The 22,624-nt window shown below is 47.6% G+C and overlaps 1 protein-coding gene and 2 long non-coding RNA genes across 9 annotated transcripts in view; 2 read left to right on the top strand and 1 right to left on the bottom strand.

The window, feature by feature from the left end:
• Nucleotides 1-22,624, top strand: part of LOC135394496 (phospholipid-transporting ATPase IA-like) — a 114,567-nt gene that overhangs the window by 4,198 nt on the left and 87,745 nt on the right. For 5 of the 7 annotated variants that reach the window (XM_064625258.1, XM_064625259.1, XM_064625257.1 and 2 more), the window contains exon 2: nucleotides 7,453-7,552. In XM_064625258.1, the coding sequence (XP_064481328.1) occupies nucleotides 7,453-7,552 (100 nt within the window). Of the gene's footprint in view, nucleotides 1-7,452; nucleotides 7,553-17,046; nucleotides 17,134-22,624 lie in introns of those variants that run through there. The other 2 variants (XM_064625266.1, XM_064625267.1) reach the window with 2 other exon arrangements.
• Nucleotides 272-2,165, top strand: LOC135396071 (uncharacterized). The gene is made up of 2 exons (XR_010423285.1): nucleotides 272-579; nucleotides 639-2,165. It is a non-coding gene; the product is annotated as an uncharacterized LOC135396071 (long non-coding RNA).
• Nucleotides 13,737-16,768, bottom strand: LOC135396070 (uncharacterized). The gene is made up of 3 exons (XR_010423284.1): nucleotides 16,451-16,768; nucleotides 14,846-15,120; nucleotides 13,737-14,669 (listed from the first exon to the last, which is right to left on the bottom strand). It is a non-coding gene; the product is annotated as an uncharacterized LOC135396070 (long non-coding RNA).

Raw genomic sequence — 22,624 nt, 5'->3', positions numbered from 1 at the left:
GTCAGCCGGTGTACCACACGGTAACGTGCTCAGTCCTTTACTTTTCAATGCTGTCATGGCTGCCCTGGCTAGTCTCTTACCCCGAGGGGGGGTGGGTTTATTCGTCTCTACGCGTATGACCTCTGCATATGGTCATCGGGAAACCAGTAACCTGCCTTATAGCGTCGCCTCCAGATTACACTTGACCGCGGTTATATATGTACCGTCGTCGTCGTTTGCCTGGGCCAAGGCGACAACGAGGGCAACGAAGATAAGGCACGAGGTGGCGGGCCACGTGATGTCGCCACTGAACTCGTTGTTGCAGTTTCTTTAAAAGCGAAATACGCTGTTTTTTTATGATTAAACTGGCTTGATCGCCACTTGGCGATTAGTGATTGGGTCCTCGAACACAGGCACGTCACCATGCAACACCGCGTAGTGCACTTCCTCCTGGAGAGAGGCATGGACCTGTCTTGATGCTGCCTTTCACGCGTCGCCATCATAAGAGATTTCAACTGTGCTGGTCATGGTCATCATCAGGTACGTCATGTACCACATCACCGCTTTCTCGGCATTACTCTCGACCGGAGTTTAGCAGAGGTACGCTATCTAAAAGCAAGAGCTGAGAGTCGTCTTAATGTTCTTCGTTACTTATGCAGTTCTCGGTGGCGCACGTCTCCTCAGGCTATGCTCAGCATTCATTGATCTTATCACATTTCCCTGCTTCACAACCTCCCTGTTACCACAGTGAAAATGTTCAGAGTCCATCCTAGCAAAGAGCATTAAACTCTGTCTTGGTATTCCTCGAGCGACGTACAAACGCTTTAGCCATGGCAGAAGCACGGGAAGCACCTGTATCAGCTCTTAGGTGCAAGAAATGTTCCGCCACTATGCGGTTGGCAACGCGCCACCACCGCCATCTTCAGCTTCGAGCCATTAAGAGACGTCACCACCCTTCCTTTACCCGAGATATCCAGACAAAACGTGGTCTTATTCCGAGGCACAAGCCACATGCATTACCGGATATCCTAACATGGGCTCTACAGAATTACTGACATAAGAATTAATGTGCCTGGACTCCCGGGAAAGAAGGATATACCAACGCATGTTCTTCGCCAGTTCAGTCCTGAGTTGCTAAAGAGTACCGCAGGCAGGATGCAGATTTTCACGGATGCATCTACGACATCATCCGGCTCCTCGTGTGCGTTTGTTATCCCGGAGGCGAATATCGAAAGAGCAGTGCGGCTGTCTCACGTCACCTCTGTCATGGAGTCCTCTTGGCACTAAGTTTTATCACTCGCGATCTTCACTTGTTTGCTGGATCATCTATAGCGACTAAAAATGTGCGTTACAGGCTCTGGCTTCCTTGTTTACTCCGGGATCTTTTGCATCAGCAGCACAAGATGTCTTGCACAGACCATGCAGCAGTTTTAAAAGGTCATGACATCCAAATGCAGTGGGTCCCTAGTCACTGTCGCGTTGCAGGCAACGAGACTGTGGACGCTGCTGCACGCCCGGCTCTTCAGCTTAGGCGCGTCCAACTGATGCCCATTTATTTCACCAAGGGTGACGCGGGGCGAATGCTGAACGAGCTCAAGCAACAAACGTGCAGCACCTCCTGGCTAACAGGATCTACTCGGGATTTGCTTTTGTACAAGGTCGATCCAGAGTTACGCTTTCGAGCACCACCTTCCTTCACGTGACAAACGACGACTGTCCTATAGCCTATAGGCTACGGCTCAGTGTACCTGTTAGGCATAGAGCCGAGCCAACACATAATTTTGCTGTTAATTAACTTTCAATGTGTACCTGTCGGCTGCCTACGAGAAGGACACGTTAGAAGGACGACATTCGCTTTTCGACCCATCAATGGGGATTACGACACCTTCTAGGTCATCCGGAGCCAACGTCCCTTTCAAACCCTCGCAACGTCCGGCTGGGAGTCACGGAAAGCAGATCAGCCGTGTCAGTAAGCTTTTGTTACCCACTTCGGAGAAAGCCATTTTGAAAGTGAAAGTTTTCCATATCAGCCCAAGTTCACGTGTAAGCTTTGACGCCAGTTTTGAATTCTCTTATTGGTGAAGGAGCTGTGTCCTTTCCGATAAAAGGCGACGCTTCTTAACCACTGGGATTGATTGTCGGTAGCCGACGTGCCATCATGTGTTGTAAATAAATGTAAATAGTTATTTGTCTGTTGACTTCGCCTGCGACTTCGTCTGCGTTCTTCAAGCAAGGTGTCGATACAATCCGGGATTCGGGCCGCCGAATGTCTCATCATCGCTAGGCCCACCCCGAGGAGGAACATAACTCTACCGTACAGCGCACGTCTTCTCTTCAAACTGGGAAAGCATGTCTACCCGAACTGTAGTAAGTGTAGCGTTGTAGAAGACGTAGAACACATCCTTTTCAGGTGTCGGAAATACGTTGATGCTCGAAGGGTCTTTGAGGCGAGCCTCTCTCGTGTGGACTCCCGAGCCTTCGACATCACGAAACTGTTAGGTCCTCCGTCGTTCGACAAGGCGCTGAGGGCACTTCTACATACAACCGGGCTTATGGACATTCGCGGAACGTGTGCTGTATGTGCCCCCAGCGATTCCTACATTTTACACTCCATCATTAACTCTCTCATCTGTTTGTACTTTCTGTGTGTAAGCGTACTGGGGTAGCCAGTTCGACTTCGTCGTAACTTACATCCCCATTCTTTTCTTATCACATCACCATCGCCATCACTAATTTTGAAACTATGGTGGCTTTTTCTTCGTCGTTGATCACTCTCCATGGAACCGAAAATCCCACGCGAATTGCAGACTTGGTTTTACACTGCAAGGGCAGACGTGGGTTGTTGAGAGTATGGAGAAATTCCCTCTCTGGAAGAACAAGAAAACGTCATATCGTGACCGAACATAGGGCGCGTTAAGTGGCGACCCTTGCACTCCAAAGGGAGTGACTCTGTTTAATCCCACAAGGAGGTTCGCCTGCTTGGAGAGGATCCACGCTTCCGCTCACACATATTTCCGCTTCGGAGTTCTGACAGACACTGCAGGTATACGTGATTTTTAAAAGCGTAGAATTTAATAAATTGATTTTGCGAAATGCTGAGTATTTGCATTCTCACACGGCCGCTAACGCAGCTGATCAGCGATAGTTAGATTCCCGACATGGATTGATCACTCATACTTGTAGCGCAGCCCAAAAGACACGTACGAAGACAAGCATACAAGACAACTGCGTATCTCAACTGAACAGCTTTACTGAGCACTTACCAACTATCCTTCTTTATCCTTTAGTGGATCGATCAACCGATAGATGAATTGATTCTTGATTGATTCTTTCGAGCATCGTTCATCGCAGCAAATTCGTGCAGGTCAAACGAGATATTGCCGTGCAGCGCAGGGCACACAGTAATAGCGTCCTCGATAAACTGCACTGGTGCGCACTGAACGTCCTCCATTAAAGGAGTGCACCCGTTCTATGGTGAGCTAGCTCACCATACCCGTTCAGTGCAGCACTGAGTTGCCCCGAGCCCACACCGAGAAAATAGGCCGAGCGCCAGAGTGCAATCCCAAGAAGCATCGCGATTGCCGGAAGCACGGAGGAAGGCGGAAGCGGCAAGTAGTCAGGTGTAGCCGGGCAAGTAACAGCACACAGTCATCGTCAGCATGGCATTCGATCGGTGCCGCTCGCCAGGTGCCTCTCGCTACGGGTCGCGCAGCCTACGAGCCACAACGAGCACAGATCTCTAGGTAGCGCATGCTAGTATCCATCAGATCCACCAGTGCAGTGCAGTTTCATGTTCGATAATGCCTCCGCACAGGGCACTGCCAGTGTAGAGCACCACGCACCACTGTGGTTTCGGGGCAATTCCGGAGCAAGTTTATCGAGGACGCTATAAATCACTTTACACCTTTTTTAAGCACATGCTTGTCCCACGGCGTACTTCTTTTTTTACACCATGAAATGTGGTTGTTTTCTGAAACACCCTTTAATTAGGTGTATTCCTCATAAAACACTCTTAAAGTTGGTGTTTAAAAACAAGAACACCGTTAAAAGGGGAGTATTCTATTGAAAACATCCCTTAGGATGAAGCTCCCGCGGCAGCATGCCGAGCCATGCAGTCCGACGTTTTTGCTTGTACGGCAACAACCGCCCTAGACACGGCACAGTTCCAGTCACAGGCACCCATCATGGTCCTAGCAACACTGTGAGTGAGTGAGCGAGCGAGCGAGCAAAAAGAAAAAAAAAAGGAAGCTACACTGTGGGACAAGCGAAGATTACTGTGGGACGGAGGGAAGACGTGAAGATCGCAGCATCGTAACGCTGTCCGTGCTCGTGAAATGAGCGGCGTTACGATGCTGCGATCTTCAGACGATGCCAGCAACGAGCCCGGGCACCGTCGGTAGCCTATATTGGCCTACCAGATTGATCATATACTGAAATACAGTTTGTTGGGGTACGTTCGTTAAGCGTAGTGTGGCAGAACTCGTCTGTAACGGTGACGGGAATGTGTCTTTGCAATTAACACGTACGCCTGCAACGAGTCAAAGATATCAGCTAACTTCCTGACATCCCTCCCTGCCAAATATTGTGTTTTTAACTTCAGTTATTGTCTATAAATTACTACCTAATGAGAGGAGCTGCCAAATCCATATAATTCTTCTTTCACGGCTTAAAGCACCATTTTCAACACCATATTCCCAGATCAAGTGGGGTGTAAAAAGGCTATTGAACGTAAACACCTTTCAACACCTCTTTTTGCACTCTTAATGATCGACATGAGATAAAATGTGGTGTACGTCGATGTTACACCTTTAATGATGGTCTTTTTACACCTTTTGCTTCAATCAGATCCTGTGCAATAAGTTTTCTCGTTTATTGTTACTGGTCATTCAATTTTCAGAGATACCAAGGCTTAACGCCAAGGCGTAGCGACGGATCTCTGCTGGTCAACATCTTTCTGGCCCTAAATTGGGTTGTCTTAGAGGGTGTGACGGTGCTTTATAGCCTTCCCGTCCTCCACTGGAAACCAATCTCTCCGGGTATTTTACTGTTACATTTCCGCTTCACACTTCAATGAATTGCAACATCTCCATTGCATACTCTTCAGAGTCTTTTTGCTCGTTGCCTTTGTCATGCCTTTGCTTGTAACTTTGCCTTGGGCTCCAAGAATGACCCCGACACCGCAGGATCTGGAGACAAGCCACAAACTTCCGATCGAGGTGTTACGTGAAAGAGAGACAGGCTGCTCCCGCCTGCATGCGTGCAATCGTCGTCACCCTCTGCCCACGAAAATTCGACACCTCCCCGAAGGTAACATTTTACCGCATGTCACTTGTACTGTAATGAAGGATGTAACAACGCTGGGGTCCTGTGGTTTCTGCCGATCCGTCACGTTTCTTTCAACCACCCAGATCTTCGGGAGCGAAGTCACCACGTTTCCCATGCGGTTCTTTGGAAGCCATTTTCCCGTGGCTAACCTTTCCTTTCTTTTTTTCTTAATAAACATATCCCCCCCCCCCCATTTTCCCGCTCTCCTCGAAGGAATTTCTGTACTCCTGCACAGACAGCTCTTCAAGACATGGCAAGTCTGCATCGGCATTTGTAACATCACTCGAGCGCGTAGTGCAAGAATCTTTCGCACCAAACCTCATCGACAACTGCAACAACAACAACTTTATTTTTGGCTTTAGAGAGTGGGGAGGTTCATCGCCACAGGCGATACTCTACCCCATTGCTGGCGGGGCTTTGGGGAATAAAATAACGAGGGCCTTCACAATAATGATCGAAGTCCGATGGTGCCCGATGTCCGGTGTCCGATGGTGTCCGATGGTGTCCTACATCGACAACTGCAGAACATTATGCTGTTATCGACTTTCTACAATAAATTGTCGATTGTAGCCACTGTGTATGGACTGCGTTCGCACAATCGAAGTCCAGGGTTTCGATCCTTGGTCTGAGTGTTAGGGTAGCGGAGGTAGCCAGTCAGGGGCACGTGTCGAGTAACAAATGTATGGCCAAAGTTTCGGTGACAACAAACAGCGAGATGCTGGAGCCCCACTCTTATAAGGAAGAGCTACAGATGTGGTCCCGTTAGCGGCCACGGTACCACGGTTTGGGCCTTCAAGGTTCGGCTGGCCTGCTGGAATAATGGGTCCCTTAGACCATACTGGCCCCCTTCGCCGGCACACGTTCAGTAGGGATCTTCCCAGCGCCCCCACCGACATACACCCTACGGAATTCCAATACCCCCGAGATGAAAACCCTGCGCAAGCCCCTGATGTTGAGAAGCTGTGCATGGGAACGAGACCTCGTGGCTAAACGTGCCACAATATCGATGGGGTCGTGGGGAATGAGCAGGCCGACAGCGCCGCAGAAGCAGGTCTTCCTCCTTGCGAGCTGACAAGTATCGCACTGATTAGTGGCGACCGTCGTGCCATTCTTCGACCCTTCATGGAACCCGTGGTCTCGCGCCCGTGTGCAACTGACTTTCTTTCGTGTTTATGCCAGTACTTACCTTCACGACGCCACGAAATATCTCGCATGAAGATGATGCGTTAATTTATCAGACGCGACTCACTGTCACGTCTACGGCTCATTTGCGTTACCGCTTGCGACAAGTAGACCCTCCAAGCTGTCGTCGCCGAACTAACCTCTTAGAACTACACTTCCTGTGTCTTTAGACCGAGCGGACTTTCGCCCTCCTACTATTGCAAAATTGCTTGGTCCCTCCCTAGTGAAACGCAGCTCACCAATGCGTCACCAATAAAAGAAGGTACGGGATGTGCGTTCCGCACTGAAAGAATCAGTGCGAGAATCAGGCGCCTTTGCTTCTGTGTTTCGGTGAGGGGCGACTAGGATATCATCGACGCTGTACTAGGAAAACATAAGCAACAGACAAATATATTTCCTCGTTGCAGTTCCTCCTCGTTCTGACACGACAAATAGATATGATAGAAAAAATACGCGAGATAATTCGATAAAACGTACATTTCAATAACCGGAAACCATATTTATTCTTGTTTGTATGGCATTAGGTTAATCATGTGGAGATGACGCAAACTCTATAGTGACTCTATACGACCTTTCCATTTAATAAATGTATACCCCCCCCCCCTCTATAGTGACGCCACTGAGACATGTATAGGGCAATAATATAAGAATCCATGACGAGAAAAGCCTCAGTCTGGACGAACGATAGGCTGGGCGACACAGTTGAGCTGTCCCTGTGAAGTCCTCCCGCTTGTTTGCTGAAGCTCAGGCTTTTCTCGTCATGGAGTTCGTCCTCCAGCTTGCCTGCGTCTATACTTCTCTGTAGCTCTGAAGAGCGCTCAATCTCACAAAAATCGATCGGGCACATCGTTCACCTCAGTAAATAGCGTTATTCGTCATTGTGTCCGTGATCTTAGTAGCACCATATGTAAAGCTACACCTACTACATGAAATAGTTTCCGCTTACTAAAGGATACGTGATCGCAGATGCAGGAAAGGAAGCTCAAGCCTCGGTACGGCGCCATCGAGAGCCTGCAAGGGCGTCGACATCACAATTTCGAAGATGAGTGGCCCGACGCTAAGACCTGTAAGTACAGATTGTAGCGTCGCGTTTCAGCCAACAGTGACGTGACACCCGAACAAGGCGTACCTTTGACACGGTACCCAGGTAGCCGGGTTCGAATCCCGGTGCCGGCTGTGCTGTCTGTAGTTTTTCCCGGGTTTTCCTCAGATGCTGTCAGACATATCCCAATATATTGTGGTCCACATCGCCGCCTTCGATTGTACCGTTCTCCTCGGAATGTCACGATTTCCTTAGCTTATGCATGGAATTTAACTTCGTTCAGCTTGTTAACGAATCAACTAGGATCACGTCGACCTCTTCATCCATTTTGGATCTGCTGGTATTGACAACAAAGCCTGACTCTGTGTCATCTCTCACTTGCTTAGAAGGTCTGAGTGATCATCAAATTATGCATTTCACAATTAACTCTAGTGTCAAACAAAAGGCATTGCCTAAGCGTCATAAATATATCCGCGACTATGCACATGCTAACTACGATTCAATCAATCAATCTCTGCAAAGGTTCGTCGATAGGTTTCTAGAAGGCTTCGAGCAACGCTCGATGCTTGAAAACTGGACCCTGTTCACAAATGAGGTACACCGTCTTATCAGCACTTACATACCACTTCGCAAAGTCAAGGGTTCACCGCGTACATCATGGTTTAACCGTACTCTTAGTCGATTGTGTAACAAAAAGAAACTTTTATATCGTGTAGCGCGATTGCCAACGCTTGCTCCCGCTGGGCTGCCTATCACTTAGCAGAAAAGGAATACAAAACCACTTTTAGCAACACAAAATTGTTTTTCTTTCGCAACACCCTACCACGCATGCTTAACTCTAATCCAAGAAAATTCTGGAGCATATTTCGGACCTCACGTGACCATACCATTGAACTCCAGCAGCCCAGCGGTGAACCAGTTCCCTCAAGTGATTGCGCTAATTATTTTAATGAAGTATTCACGAAAATGTTTTCCAGTAGTGTCACGAACTTTCCTCATGATTTTCCAAATAGCAATTTCGTATGTATGCAGCCTGTATTAATCAAGTTTTCCTGGTATTGTTAAGATTATCGAATCTCTTAAGATATCTTCCAAGGTATATATAAACAGGTAGCGAAACTCCCATAGGGCCCTGCGTCTTCAGATGGAGCCATGATAGAGACTGTCAGCGTCATCCATCCGTTGCGCAGACTACTACTTTTGTAAATAAATGAATTTAAGCCACAAACAGCACAGTTCAGCAGCATGAATAATAAGTAGTGCATAATTAGCCATGGCACGTTTGCATTCGCGTACTTCGTTTGCGTTGTATACCCTTCCCATTCTCCTTACCGAACCATACTAGTCACCCAGGCAGACTTGTACGTATTTGGAGTATTGTATTTAAAATACCATATTTTAAATACAATTTGCGGTATTTTGGTACTCTACTCAATACTTTTCGTTTTGTGTATTTGTACTCTATTTAAAATACATTTTATGGTATTTTCTACTCAATACTCTAATTACATATTTTGGATCTCCGTCTCAAACTTTCTGTGTCTCGTCTTTCCATTATCTTGCTTGTTCAGTGGAAATTTCCTGAGTCCCTCACACTTGACCTGGACATTGGCCCTTCTTGGAAGTCTCCATTTAGAGATTCTGCCCCGGGTGTCCTAATCCTTGGCCAGTGAGGGTTCTATTATGTGTGCCCTGACGCGGTGACGCCGAATTCTGACCTCGCTGAGCGGGGACCTGCTAGAATTTTGCTTTGTTCGGGGTCACATATACTTAGTGCAGTTATGTGGTATCGCTTTGTCATCTTTTTGGGACTTCTGTTTAGATGACTTCGGTCACACAGCGGCGGCTTGCGCTAGTGCGCGGGGTTTTGATGATTCATGCCACATAGCGACGACTTGCCGCATTGACCAGTGACTTTTTGCGTTCAAGGATAAATAGTATCTTAACTGTATTTCAAATACTTTTCGAAGTATTTTGTACTCTATCTTAATTACTTTAATTTTCATGTATCTATACTCTATCTGAATTACATTCTAACGTTATATAGTATTTATTATCTTATCTTAAATACATTTTTGAGTATCTTGTACATGTCTGCACCCAGGGCAGCAATGCCAGACGAGAACAGAGAAGAATAAATCACATCAGGTTTAATGACACATATCAGTTCGAAATACATAGAGTTATCACAGGTTTTGACGAACGGTACGTGATAACCACAAATAAACAGGAAGTTTCGCTTAATGTCCATTCCTAACCTAGACCTACACGTAGTGATTAGCTGTTTGTATTTCTTCAACGAGTGGTCATAATGGGTCCGCGTGCGTGCGTGTGTGCGCGCGCTAACATCTCCGTGCCGCGCCAGTAGTTTGGGACTAATATCTCCATTTTCTTATTTTGCCAATCAATCAGTACAACGTACGTGCTCGTTTCAGGACTTTTTTTTAATTAGTAGAATGGCTTTCAACCAAGATGTCTTCCGTTCTCCTATCTCATTTTTGCCCGAAAGCGCTTAATTAACGAGTTAATCAGTTAATTTTAAGTAATTAGTCATGTAGCAGTTACATTCTCTGTTCTCGAAAATGTCCGCCTGGTCATTCACATTGCAAAAACAGGCATCTATGCTACTCTCATAAAGTTTTATTGAAAGAAATCTGAAATAACGAACACCATGTATATTAATTGCGTTACCTTTACTTGTTTAGGATGTCACTCACGATTAATTGTCTCAAGTATGGATGATGTGTTGAAGAAAAAGTGCATAAGAGTCGAGACCGTATTGGCGATAATAGTAGCGAACATGACATTACTACAAGTTGCGGTCGCTGCACTGCTCCCACACGACTGAGACCAACAATGGCTCGTCACCACGATGACAAGGGGGAAATTAAATTAAATTTCAGTTACAGCTAAACTATTTGAGCGTTAAAAAATAATCTAAGTACTAGCACAAAATACCTCAATGTAATTTGAAAATGTTTAATGTCTATTTAATTGCGTTACAACTCTTACATGTGCACATTATATGTGAACGTTACCATAATCAACGAATTGCCATCATGTAACCCATTGACCATCGCACACATGCCAATGCGAAACGTCCAAGGCTACTAGTCTCACCCGAGGACAGGGTACGCATGCCCGGAGTATTCCGGGCCGGCGACAGAAAATTCGGGCCAAGGGGATGGGTCATGCCCGGACCCCTCCTCACACGTGCCGGTAACATAGTCCAAGTATTTTTTCTTTATATGACTACGACGGGCCTTGGGTCGTGCGGGCCCCTGAAGAGCGGGCCCCCGCCCCCTTCTCGCCGGCCTCGATTCCCTGTCGGGTGCATCTGCAATGGCCGAGCAGCAGGTGTAGCTCGATAAATTTCCTTCATCATCTCCACATACAGGGTGTCCCAGCTAAATGCGAACAGATTTAAATATATATATTACTTTTTTCCAGATGAAGTCAGTCGCAATGTAGTATATACTGAAGGGCACTCCTTAAAAGGACACCAGCAAACTCCTGAGGCAAGGTCCTAATTAACTTTCAACAACTAACTTTTTAATTATAAAAGCTCCGAAGTTTTCCCAAGCAGAACATTTGCTCGCTTTGGTCACCTGATACCGTAGCCGTTTTCACCCCCAATGTGAGAGGGTGAAAGAGCACGCTATCGCCTCTTGCGTCCTGGAAAAAGATTAAAAGAAAGCAGAAAATGCAACCCAAGATAAGGGCAGTTCCGATAGCGTCACCTGATACATTTGTTTTTGTTTTGTTTCCGCAAGTTAAAGCTCATCTTCGACGCATGAGGCGGCACTGTGCAGATGCGCAATGGACAAGATAAAGAAAAAATGGTGTTCCTTCACGATTTTTTTGCGGACGATCTATCGAACGGGTTTTTGTTCTGAAAACAGCTACGGTATCAGGTGACGAAGGGGACCAATGTTCTCATTGGGACAACTTCGTAACTTTTATAATTCAAAAGTTCATTATTGAAAGTTAATTAGGACGTTGCCTTAGGAGTTTGCTAGTGCCCTCTTAAGGAGTGCCCTTCAGCATATGCTATATTGCAACTGACTTCATCTAAAAAAAGTGATGTATATTTTTTGATATGGTTCGCATTTACCTGGGACACCCTGTATATCTGGCATTATCTCTACTCCCTTCCACTGGGAACCCGGAAGAGAAGCACATTTCAAACTGAGAACACTCATTTCCTTATATCTCCTTCCTCATATACCCCCTACTTATCGTCATTTACATACATATGCGCGTAACGCCCGCGCGACAGTGCCACATTTGCGAGAGCGACATCACATAGAGACGTTGACTAGACGCTCGATCGTACCACAAAGAAGGTGGACGTGCGACAGGAAAAATAAACATTGTTTGCACAACTCTCTCGCCATTGCAAAATTACTGTAACCTAGATCACTCTTACATGTAGCATAGTGTTTGCTATTCTTTTCGGAAGCATAATGTTATGTTGTGTTCAAAAGCACCCTCGTCGACGGAGATTAGGATAGCCGTGATAACCAAAGACTCCTCATGCACTTGCTTCGGGAACTTCCTTGAACATTTTCCATTCCGCATACAGGCCGAACCGGTATCAGATGCTTCGCAACGACGATGCACATGAGCTTCTTGGCGGCCTCGAACAACACCACCCCTTCCGCTGAGATGAACTTGTCGATATCGTCAACGGTATGTTAGAAGCATGTGGAAATAAGAAGAGGAATGCTTCTGGAATTCGACTACTATATCAAGCAGGCCACCAGTTCACCGAGAAGGTGCTTCTTGAAGAAATATTGGCAGAGTTGTTGAAGTTCCAGCTTGAAGAGAATTCTGTGACACCCGGGCGGTGAGACTAGCCGGGCAGGAGATTCTCTTCGATTTGTCTCCATTCAGGATTGCACGTAATAGCAATGAAGATGTCTCACTTTCAATGGCGAGCCACAACGGAAGGAGAAACCGAGGGCAGTTCCTGGTGAGCCGTCGACACCTCCGATCGAGTAATCTTGAAGGCCACGATAAGTGCCATACCAAGCTCTTCCTGTGGTGCGCCATCTGGTAGCTGAGTTCATTCTGCGCACCAGGGGCCGACGACGAATTGTTGAGGGACCTCTCTGCCGTCTAGTAGAGGTTTTTGTTCGCCGTCAGGAATGAAGAGAAGACCGGCTGGGTGGATTTGTTTGAAAAAGAGGGAAAATGCGGAGAAGACCGGAATAGTACTGTTTCTGGGTGATCCTCTTGTTCTTAGTGTTTCCCAAACCGGCATGCCAACCGTCTTCTCATGTCGGGAAGGATACCGGGGGGGGGGGGGATGAGTCACAGTTCTTGTCCATGTCTGCAATCTTGCAGAGTTCCTCCTCTTGCATGGACGACAAAACTTCGAGAGGGAGGAACGTTATCATCTTCGGCCACGTATGTGACACCACCTCGTTCGCTGTGGGAAGACAGCATTGACGACGTGCGGTCTCACTCTCTCGAGTTCTCGAACACCATATTCGGCCTTGGTGGGGACCGTTGCTCTCTACGGGAGGTTCTTCCTCCGCAATCTCCCCTTCTTGCATCGTTTTGAATGCTTGAGCATTGATGGAGGCAATGAGACGGCTTAGAATCTTCATAAGCACCACAGCCGGTGTTCTGAGCATTTCCCAGGCTCTGTTGCGCTGCCTCTGAGGTGCCGATAACGTAAATATGTCCCGTGCTATCTATGTTGTCCCCTGTTGTGGCTTATGTGCTCCAATACAATGGTGGATTCAGAACCAGTGTATACGCTGGATTCAGAAGCAGGACTAAGTACATGACACAATTGACGTTCTGAGGCTGGAACACATAGAAAGGACAAATACATACAAAGCCTCAAGTGCCTAAGAAATTAATGATGAAAGATGGAAGTCACTGGAAAGGTTAGCTAGCTGTTGGACTGAAAGGACAGAAGATGTGGGTTCGAGTCCTACAGCTGGCTAACCTCCCCCCCCCCCCTAGTGACTTCCATCTTTCAGTCTTTCAGGATTATGTAGCCAGCATCTGACGTCGCTGCAGGTATAGCTTCCGGATTTTGTTCTGCTAAGCATTCCAGACACTTACGGCAGACAAAGCTGCCCATTCACGTTTTATCATTCCTCAGGATAGTCCTCGATGACGTTTATCTCCGCCGCGAACCTTTCTGATATAAACTAAGGTGCGATTGCTCATGCTTACGTCGTCACCGTAAAACCGGATGTGAACGTGCTGTTCGTTTTACTCGTTTATCTCAAGAACTAGGATGCTGCTGGGTGAAATTTTGCATAAGGCACCTACTCGTAGCATACTGTCAAATACAGCCTTAATATAAATACAGGTAAATCAGTCAAATACACCTCATCCACTTCTTCCTTTTCCTCCTCATCCTCCTCTGATTCCTGCAGCGAGGAGATCCACAAGCACATCCATCATCCCAGCTATAATCTCGTCTCCAGGGGCCTTTCATACCAGTTCGAAAATGCCGAATGTTATGGCGAGATCCACTGGTCGTTGTATGCAGAGAATCTTATACACTGACTTGAGTGCGGATGTTACACTGGTTCCTTCAGTGCAACGTGCGGCGGGTTTTCTGCGCGCTCTTCGTTCGTTTCTGCACTGAACCCACTCTGGCACACTACACAGCGCTGCACAAGAAAAAATGCCCAGAGCAATTACACACGCAGAAAATAAGCATAATATAGGTCCTTAGCGTGTTCTTTGCCGTCGTAAAACTTGCTGAAGAGGCCGAAAAAGGCCGAAACAGCTGTTGCTGTCTCTCTTCGTATCCGCGCTCTTTAATGTTAGCTGGGGAGGGAGACGAAGCAGTAAGAGCCTGTTCTTCGCTTTTAGGGCGAGGGCAGTACTATTTCTGAAGCGTGATGTGGGCAAGCATTGTCCTATCCTATAATTTGCAATACAAACTAAGTCGACGAATTCCCGGAACGACTTGTCGACCGTTATAGCATCCACTGAACCCGACTCGTTCAAGGAAACAGTCCGGCGCTACCTCGAGGTACTCGAGGAAAACATAGAGGATTTTCTTTGCTCGTGGGCACCTCGCATTGAGGTCGATTTATGACGCGCGAAACTGGTCTCGTGGAGCAACTTGGGTGGAGGTTCCAATCGAGGACCGTCTTCAAAGGTACTGTAAAGCAGGAGATAGCAAATTTATGTTGACGCAGTACATAAAAGGCCCGCAATTGCTTGTAAACCGGGCGCAACAAGTAATACATGTGACAAATTAGCAGTCGACAAATTGCAGTAAAACGGCTCGGGACGACCTGTGGTGGGAAGTAATCCCCAACAGTGATCTATGCTCACCCGATTTGCTGCTTCTGATATGCGCATACAATGCGCATACAATGGACGCGTTAAGTAGTGACTCCGGAATCAAAAGCGTCATGACTCATTGCATCCACTAAACGGCAAAGCGCACTTCCGGTGCTCGTAACTCGAGTTTCTGACACCATTTCTGGCTCCATCTCAAAAGCGGTGCCAAAGGGACGGGGACGGAAGCGAAGTGACGTAGTTCCGTCAGCTTGCAGGCGAGACATCTTCTGGCGCATGGATGCATGCAAGGGTTCTGCTCGTTTGACCTGCAAGTATTAACAACGATGAACGATGCTCAAAAGAATCAATCAAGAATCAGTTGATCGATCCACTAAAGGCGGGGTAGTTGGTAAATGCTCATTAAAGCTGTTCATTTGAGAGTACGCAGTTGTCTCGGTAGTGCCCTTGTCTTCGTCCATGTCTTTTGGGCTGCGCTACAAGTATGAGTGATCGATCCACGTCAGGAAATTTACCATCGCTGGTCACCTGCGTTAGCGCTGGTGTGAGCGACATTGCGGACCGACTCAGCAAAATAAATTTATTTAATGCTCCGCTTTTAAAAATCGCGTGCCTGCAGTGTCTGTCAAAACCACGAAACGGAAATAGCGGTGAGGGGAACCGTGTATCCTCGCCATGCCGGCGAGGATTTGGAGCGTCAAGCAAAGGCTCTTGTGGGGTTAGACAGAGTCACTCCCTTTGGAGTCCCAGAGCAGCTACTTAACGCGCCCAATATACGGCCCAACATACGGCCCAACATACGGCCCAATAGCGGCGTAGCTTTGCCGCTCTACTTGACGAGTAATGCGTAGTTGATGACTACTTCGGCACAGCGTTGCCCGTAATTTTCAAAAATTTGTCTGAAAATAATTTTCTAAAAAGCTATAGCTGCAATTGGGACAAAAATTGAGATGTAAGCGTACTGAGGACTCATGCAGTCAAATAGATAAATCCTCTGCACAAGTCTTCTTCGAGTCTTTCATTCTCTCGTCGGCGCCCGTTACCATTTCCTGTATGGACATTCCCGCCATCAATAGTGTATAGGATGGCTTCTGTCGGCTAGACTCCTCCTTTCTTCCTCATCCCCCGAGGGAGATTGGCCTGGGCTAAACTATTGGCTAAACGTGGCTGTTTGCTAGCTATGGTCGATGAGGATGATAAATGTGTGCGTACAGACAGTGGGACAAAAGGGGCGCAGAAATGCAGAGCAGCATGTGTGTAAGTGTGCGAGGGAGGACGTGAAAAATTGGAAAGTATAGACGTTACATGGACTATATTACATATAAACGATGAGATCGATGGGATGCAAGATACCAACTCCACTTTCCCGTGTGAACTGCCCAAAATAATGGCATAACGAAGTTAATGAAAAGGGACTCCTATCTAGCGCAAAGGTACGACGAAACAGCTTTGACGGAGGCAATTAAGTATGCACTGTCGAATCGCCTCTGTCAAAGCTGTTTGGTATTACAGGTAGTAGGAGATGATCTACTGTTTCATTCTGGCCATAGTGGGCGAACGTTGAGAATGTACAAGTTCCCGCACGATGTATATAAACAGTGAGTGGAGGGACATGGCACGTACTCGCGTCAAACAAACCTCATTCCGTCGGAAGTCCCAGCAATCCGGCTGCCAGGGGAAGGACAGGTGCTCGTAACCAGGGCGAGGAGTACGATGCCAATATAACTCCAGGAAACGCCTAGATCTGGCTGGAGTGATTGCTGCAAGTATATGCAACACTTCAATTATCTGTCCAGACAGGTATATCTTCCCACGGCTGTCGGCTGCCTCGTTGAGATGGAAGCCCACGGTGAATAGGGCCCCACGCAGGGCAGGCTAGAGAAAGGCTACGGGCACCGGGATTGAGTCCTTCCCGGACCCCTTCCTCACGTCTCGATAACATAGTCTAATTTCTTGTTTATATGATTACGTGTGTCCGACCTTTGTCGCTGCTTCAGACGTGCCCATCAAACTAGATGGGCCGCTAGCTGGGGCTAGCAACCGTCATAAACCATTTCACGAAAAGCGACACTGAAATTTAAAAAAAAAAAGCCTTCCGAAGGCTGAAATGCATATCTCTAATAATTCCTAGCATTATGTCCTCCTATGTCGCGAGACAACTCTAGTAAAGGCAAATTTAGTGAGTAAAGGTCAAGACTATGTTTATTAAAAAAAAAGAACGAAGTATACAAGACCGTCATCGCGCGTGGATTGGAATTCACGACATCAGCTTCTATCCGAGTCGAAGGGCTTGACAGACCTTATCTGAGAATCCGAAATGGGTAAGCTGTTCCATACACCGGGAGGATACTGCATTGTTAAAACGCTAGGACGCGAGTCGTCAGAATAACAATCCCCCTTACGAAGATCCCCTTTGCAATACACGAGGGTCATTCCTGTTTAATTTCGTTCCTAATTAGGTCCTGTTTTACGTAAAAGCGTTTGATTTTTGTGTTTATTGTTTTTTCTTTTAAAAAGCCAGCGGTCCGGATACGGAACTACATCCGCTGGAATACCTGCTAGCGTGAGCAATTATTGGTACAGGTTAGCACATGTTCATTAAATACAAGATGAAGCCATTTATTTATTTACACTCAAGATCGTTATGCATTGCAAAGGGGAGCGAGTAAGACGAAAATGATTACACCATGGTGACGTTCCCGGTAACCCAGTGTATTAATAGCACTGGCCAATCTCCCTTTGTAATCCCCTCCCCTCATCTGTGAGGTGGAGGAAAAGGAGGAAAGCCTAACAACACGTGTACAACCTAAATATCACGGCATAATAAGACACTACAAATATGACTCACCGATAAGGTCTCAGATGCACTTCTTAAATAGTTCGGCATCGATTATATATAGAAGTGATGGTACCGAGAAGGTGGTTCCACTCTAACGATGTATACGGGGAAGCAGCGAACCATAAAATGATCTGGTTCAGCACCGAGGAATTCCAACCTTTTGTTGATGATCAGCACGGGCTGAAACGTATGAAGACTGGATGATTGATTGTCTCAGGTAATAATTGTGATGAAAGATTTTCTGCAATAAACTAAGACGAATTATTTTACGATGAATGGAAAGGTGAGGCAGGTTGAGTGTATATACTTCATTGTGGAGACGCTCGCTGTGGGGTTGAGAGCATTGAAGTCATGGGCGTACCAAGAGAGGGCCAAGGAGGGGCCGTGCCCCCCCCCCACCCCTGGAACTCCAAGGTCGCTTGTGAAAATAGTGCGCTCTTTAGTCATAGGTCGTAATGATTATTCTCAGATGTCATGATAGGAACCTCTGAACACCCACACAATGCGCAACGTCCGCCTCCAGAAAAAGATGTGGTAGAGGGTGGGGGTTTGAACTCTTGCCCCCCCCCCCCTCTGGAAGCGCTTTGCCCCCCTTGGAAAAAATCCATGTAGATGCAGTACAAATACTCAAAACCAAGTATACGGGGTAGACGTAGAAACGTTCACAAAAGTGTCTCGCACATTTGTGTGCTGCACGCCTTGCGCTCGTTTGGAGTATCCGGTCGGCTCTTCATCTGGCTCCAAGACTTCCTTACGGACCGAACTGTCGCTGTCCGTACGTCCCAAGGCCAAAGCCCTCAGCATCCTGTTCCTCAAGGAGTCCCCCAAGGAAGCATTCTCAGCCCGACACTCTTTAACGTGGTGATGGCCGGCCTACAATCACTAATTCCTCGCAAAGTGTCGTTCTCCGTCTATGCAGATGACGTCGCCCTTTGGACAGTAGGAAAATCACGCCCGGCTCTCCAGCGCCGCCTGCAGCTCGCTTTAAACAATATCCATACGTACCTCACGCACCTCGGGATGGACCTTTCACCCGAAAAGTGTGTCGAGCTCCCTTTCACGCGTAAAGCTATGGCCAATTTCCCTCTTTGGCTTGGTTTAAAGAAGCTTGACCCGGTACGCTTTCACCGCTTCCTTGGCGTGGTAATCGACTCGGACTTGCGCTGGGCTCGGCACATTAAACATCTTGAAACTAAAGTGCAGCGATGGCTCCCCGCAATTCAACATCTTTCTGGCTCAGGATAGGGCTGTGATCAGCGTTCCCTGCTCGCGGTTCACGCGGCATTGGTGAGGGCAACTGTGCTTTAAAGCCTTCCTATTCTGCACGGGATATCAACAACTTCATTAAATACACTTCGGTCCCTGTTTGCTCGAAGCCTTCGTCGATGCCTCGGAGTTCCCAGGATGGCTGAAACACGGCAAGTACTTGCTGAAGCTGGTGAGCTCCCGATTGAAGTTCTCCGTGAACGGGAAACGGCTCGGCACTACCTCCGTTTGCGTGCTCACATTCCCCGCCACCCGCTACTCAGGAAAATTCGATACCGCCCTGAAAGCGACTTCTATCGAGTAGCGCAGAGGACACGCCAGACTCTCACTGGCTTCATAACTAAGGACACTATACCGCCGGAAGCCCCCTGGTCTCTACCGGTACCGCCCATTTTTGTACGCCTCCCAAACCTTCTGGAAAGAAGAGATCAGGTCCCCCCTCAAGTCCCCCGAGCACATTTTCATGCTCTGGTAGACGCGAAGTTTTCTACGTTTACGGCAGCATATACTGATGGCGCATCCCGAAACAACAAGTCCGCCTCAGCCTTCGTCATTCCATCCGAAGGCGTCGTGCACGGAAGACGCCTCTCACATCCAACCTCCTCCACAGCTGCGGAACTCTATGCCATTCTTTTCTTTCTACAACACATCGCTGATTTTCCACCCCGGGAATGGGCAGTCTTTACAGACTCCAAATCTGTCCTTCACGCAATTGAAAATTCCGGCATACGAGGCCCATCCGCACCCCTAGTCACAGACGTGCTAATGGCTTACCACACTATCTACGCCGCAGGCCACAGGCTAGTTCTCCAGTGGGTTCCAGCCCACTGTGGTGTCGTGGGGAATGAGCAGGCCGACAGCGCCGCAGAAGCAGCACTCTCGTATCGGAAACGGACCCGTATTGTTCTGCTGAGAGGAGACCGCCGTTCCATTCTGCGACGCCTAGTGACACCCCTGGCTTCCCGCCAACGAACAATCGACATTCTTCCCCCCTCTATGTTGAACAGAGACAGAGTTGATCCCACGCTCGCTTTCCGCATGCCACGAAACACCTCTCGTCAAGATGCTGCATTAATCCACCGAATCTGCCTCGATGTGGCCTTTACAGCTCAGTGGCGTTACCGCTTGAGGCAAGCTGACTCTCCCACCTGCTGCCACTGTGGTGCTCTTGAGGATCTGGAGCACATTCTTCTTCATTGCCCTCACTACGAACCTTCCCGAACCACGCTCTCCGAGTCTCTTCGTCAGCTGGACTCTCGCCCTTTCTCCCTATCGAAATTGCTTGGTCCCTGGCCCAATCCAGCCCAGCAACGCTCTGCGCTCAAAGCTCTTCTGACATTTCTGGACACCATCGGACTTCGGTCGTTATTGTGAAGGGGCTCGTTATTTTATCCCCCCATCCCATTCAGCAATGGGGTAGAGTATCGCCTGTGGCGATGAAACTCCCCACTCTCCAAGGTCGAAAATAAAGTTGTTGTTTGTTTCACAAAAGTGTATTGAAGTTATATTTAAAATACTTTAGTATCGGCTCTACGTTGCTTTCAGTCGATCAAGTGATCTGTAGTGCAATGAGGTGATGAATCACACACGTAAAAATAGCCAGTAATATGGCATATTGAAATCCATGTGTCTTGATTGTGACAAGCAGAGGAGCAAAACACATTTGTGATTTTGAAGAAAGGCATGCCAAAAAGGGGCGTTGTCATACTCCTCCTTTATACTTGCCCTCGACGGGCAAGTGAAGACGGTGAAGTGTCCCTTCCTTTTTTTTTTTCTTCGTTTTTGGCTTTGGTGGGTTGCACGACAAAAAACGTGCCTTCCTGCACAACATTTCTACACTTTCATCTACCCACCCTCAAGACTTACTTCCACTTTTTCTGGAATCCCGAAAAAGAATAAGTGAAGTCCACGTCACCTCGTGACGCAGCAGGACCCAATGGCTAAAGGAGGCCTGCTCGGTTCCTCCTCTCCCTCTTTCGCTACGTGGGCACATAAAGTCGCGATGTTGTCCGGTTCATCCAATCGCCGAGGATGTTTTCAAACACAGAAAGCTCGCGCGGTTCCCAGTGGCCAGAGGTGGGTGAATGTCCTCATGATATTTGCCCTCACGTCACTCCTATGTCCTATAATGAAAATTTTCCTCACCTTACCTCAATATTTGCCTGAGATTTTCTTCACCTCACTTCATTTCCATATGTTTTTGTTGGAAGTTTTCCTCACCGGAATCTTGTCTTAAATTTCCCTCTCTCACCTCCATGCAAATTCTGCAAATTGCACCATCCTGCAAATTTTCTTCGCCTCCACCACCTTTGTTGTTGTAGCAAGAGAACCCCTTGTCCTACCAGAGCCGTAGCGAGGCAAGTTTGCACCCAGGGTAGCGTAAGTCTGAAGCCCCCCCCCCCCCCCCCCACACACACACACTCTTCCACTGCCGTCAGAAGCCCTGTATACAAAGAAATGAAACGCTTATTTTGCGCTGCCGAGATCGTAAATTCAAATTTTCTTCGTTTCCGCTTTATCCTGTCCAATCAACCTGCCAGGGCCGGGCGTTCGGCGCCCTCTCTGGCGAGGGCGCCCGGGGCGGCTGCCCCTCTGCCCACCCCCATCGCTACAGCTCTGCTCCTACGTATCCATACATGGGGGAGTAAAAGCTACCGCAAAAATATGCAGGTGCATAGGCGCCGACTGCGGGGGGGCGCGTGGGCCCTTGCCCCCCCGGAACATGAACTAGGGGGGGGCGCCGCCTCCCCCGGGAAGTTCCGCTAAGAGACTGACACCAACCTTTGCGGCTCGGAGCGCCCGAGTCAAAAGAGCGAAGAGGCACCAACCCCAAAAATGCATCTTGCAATTTGTAAAATATGTATCCGCCCACCATGCTCATTATCACAGTAGAAGGTGAGGCGAAGAAATACAGAGGATGACACAACACATTGCCTGAATTTCGCCCAAAGCAATCAGATCAATGAAACGAAAGCAGTCAAAAAGGCACCTGCAGCTGCCAGTGAGGTGCAACGGTAGAATCTTCGGAACGCATATCCGTTGGGAGCTGGTTCAACTCCTGCTGGTCCATTTCATTGACCATATTCATAATATTGCGCGCATTTCGGGTCAAACACCGAGGATTCAATGCATTTTGTTTCTTTTGCACTCAGTTTTCAAAGGCGTAACGCCTTCAGTTGTGCACATGTTCACTGTTTACGTTCTCTCTGTTTTTCTTTTTTTTTTTTTTCTGTTCTTCCTTCCTCTTATTTCTATACCAGTTCTGCATACATCATAAGATCCCGCCAGGGTGTGTGATTAGTTTTGTGTTCTTCATTTTTCTTTTCTTTCCTTCTGTTTGTTTTCTTTTGCTTTCTTTTTCTTTTCCTTTTTGTCTTCCCCCTTTCACTCTTTTTTAATAACACGCCGACATCCATCTGGCTTACCTTTCTTTTTTTTCTTAATAAACATATCCCCCCCCCCCACCCCCGCCAGAGTACTTATTTCGCGGTGCGCCCTTGCCCCCCACACACACACACACACTGGGAAAATGAAAACTCTCCGCCTCTGTGCAGGTGACAAGTATGCCACCTCACTTTTCATGGTGCTTCCTGACACTTTGAACGTCAACCATTGCCAAAGCCTCATTGGCCGACGGGTGTTTTCTTGTTTGTTTGTTTACATTCCTCTGGACTGAAAGAGTTCAGGCAGGAATTGTTACAAGTTTA

The sequence above is a fragment of the Ornithodoros turicata genome, chromosome 5 (assembly GCF_037126465.1).
Source record: "Ornithodoros turicata isolate Travis chromosome 5, ASM3712646v1, whole genome shotgun sequence".
Classification (NCBI taxonomy): domain Eukaryota; kingdom Metazoa; phylum Arthropoda; class Arachnida; order Ixodida; family Argasidae; genus Ornithodoros; species Ornithodoros turicata.
This window is presented reverse-complemented; position numbering and strand designations above follow the sequence as displayed.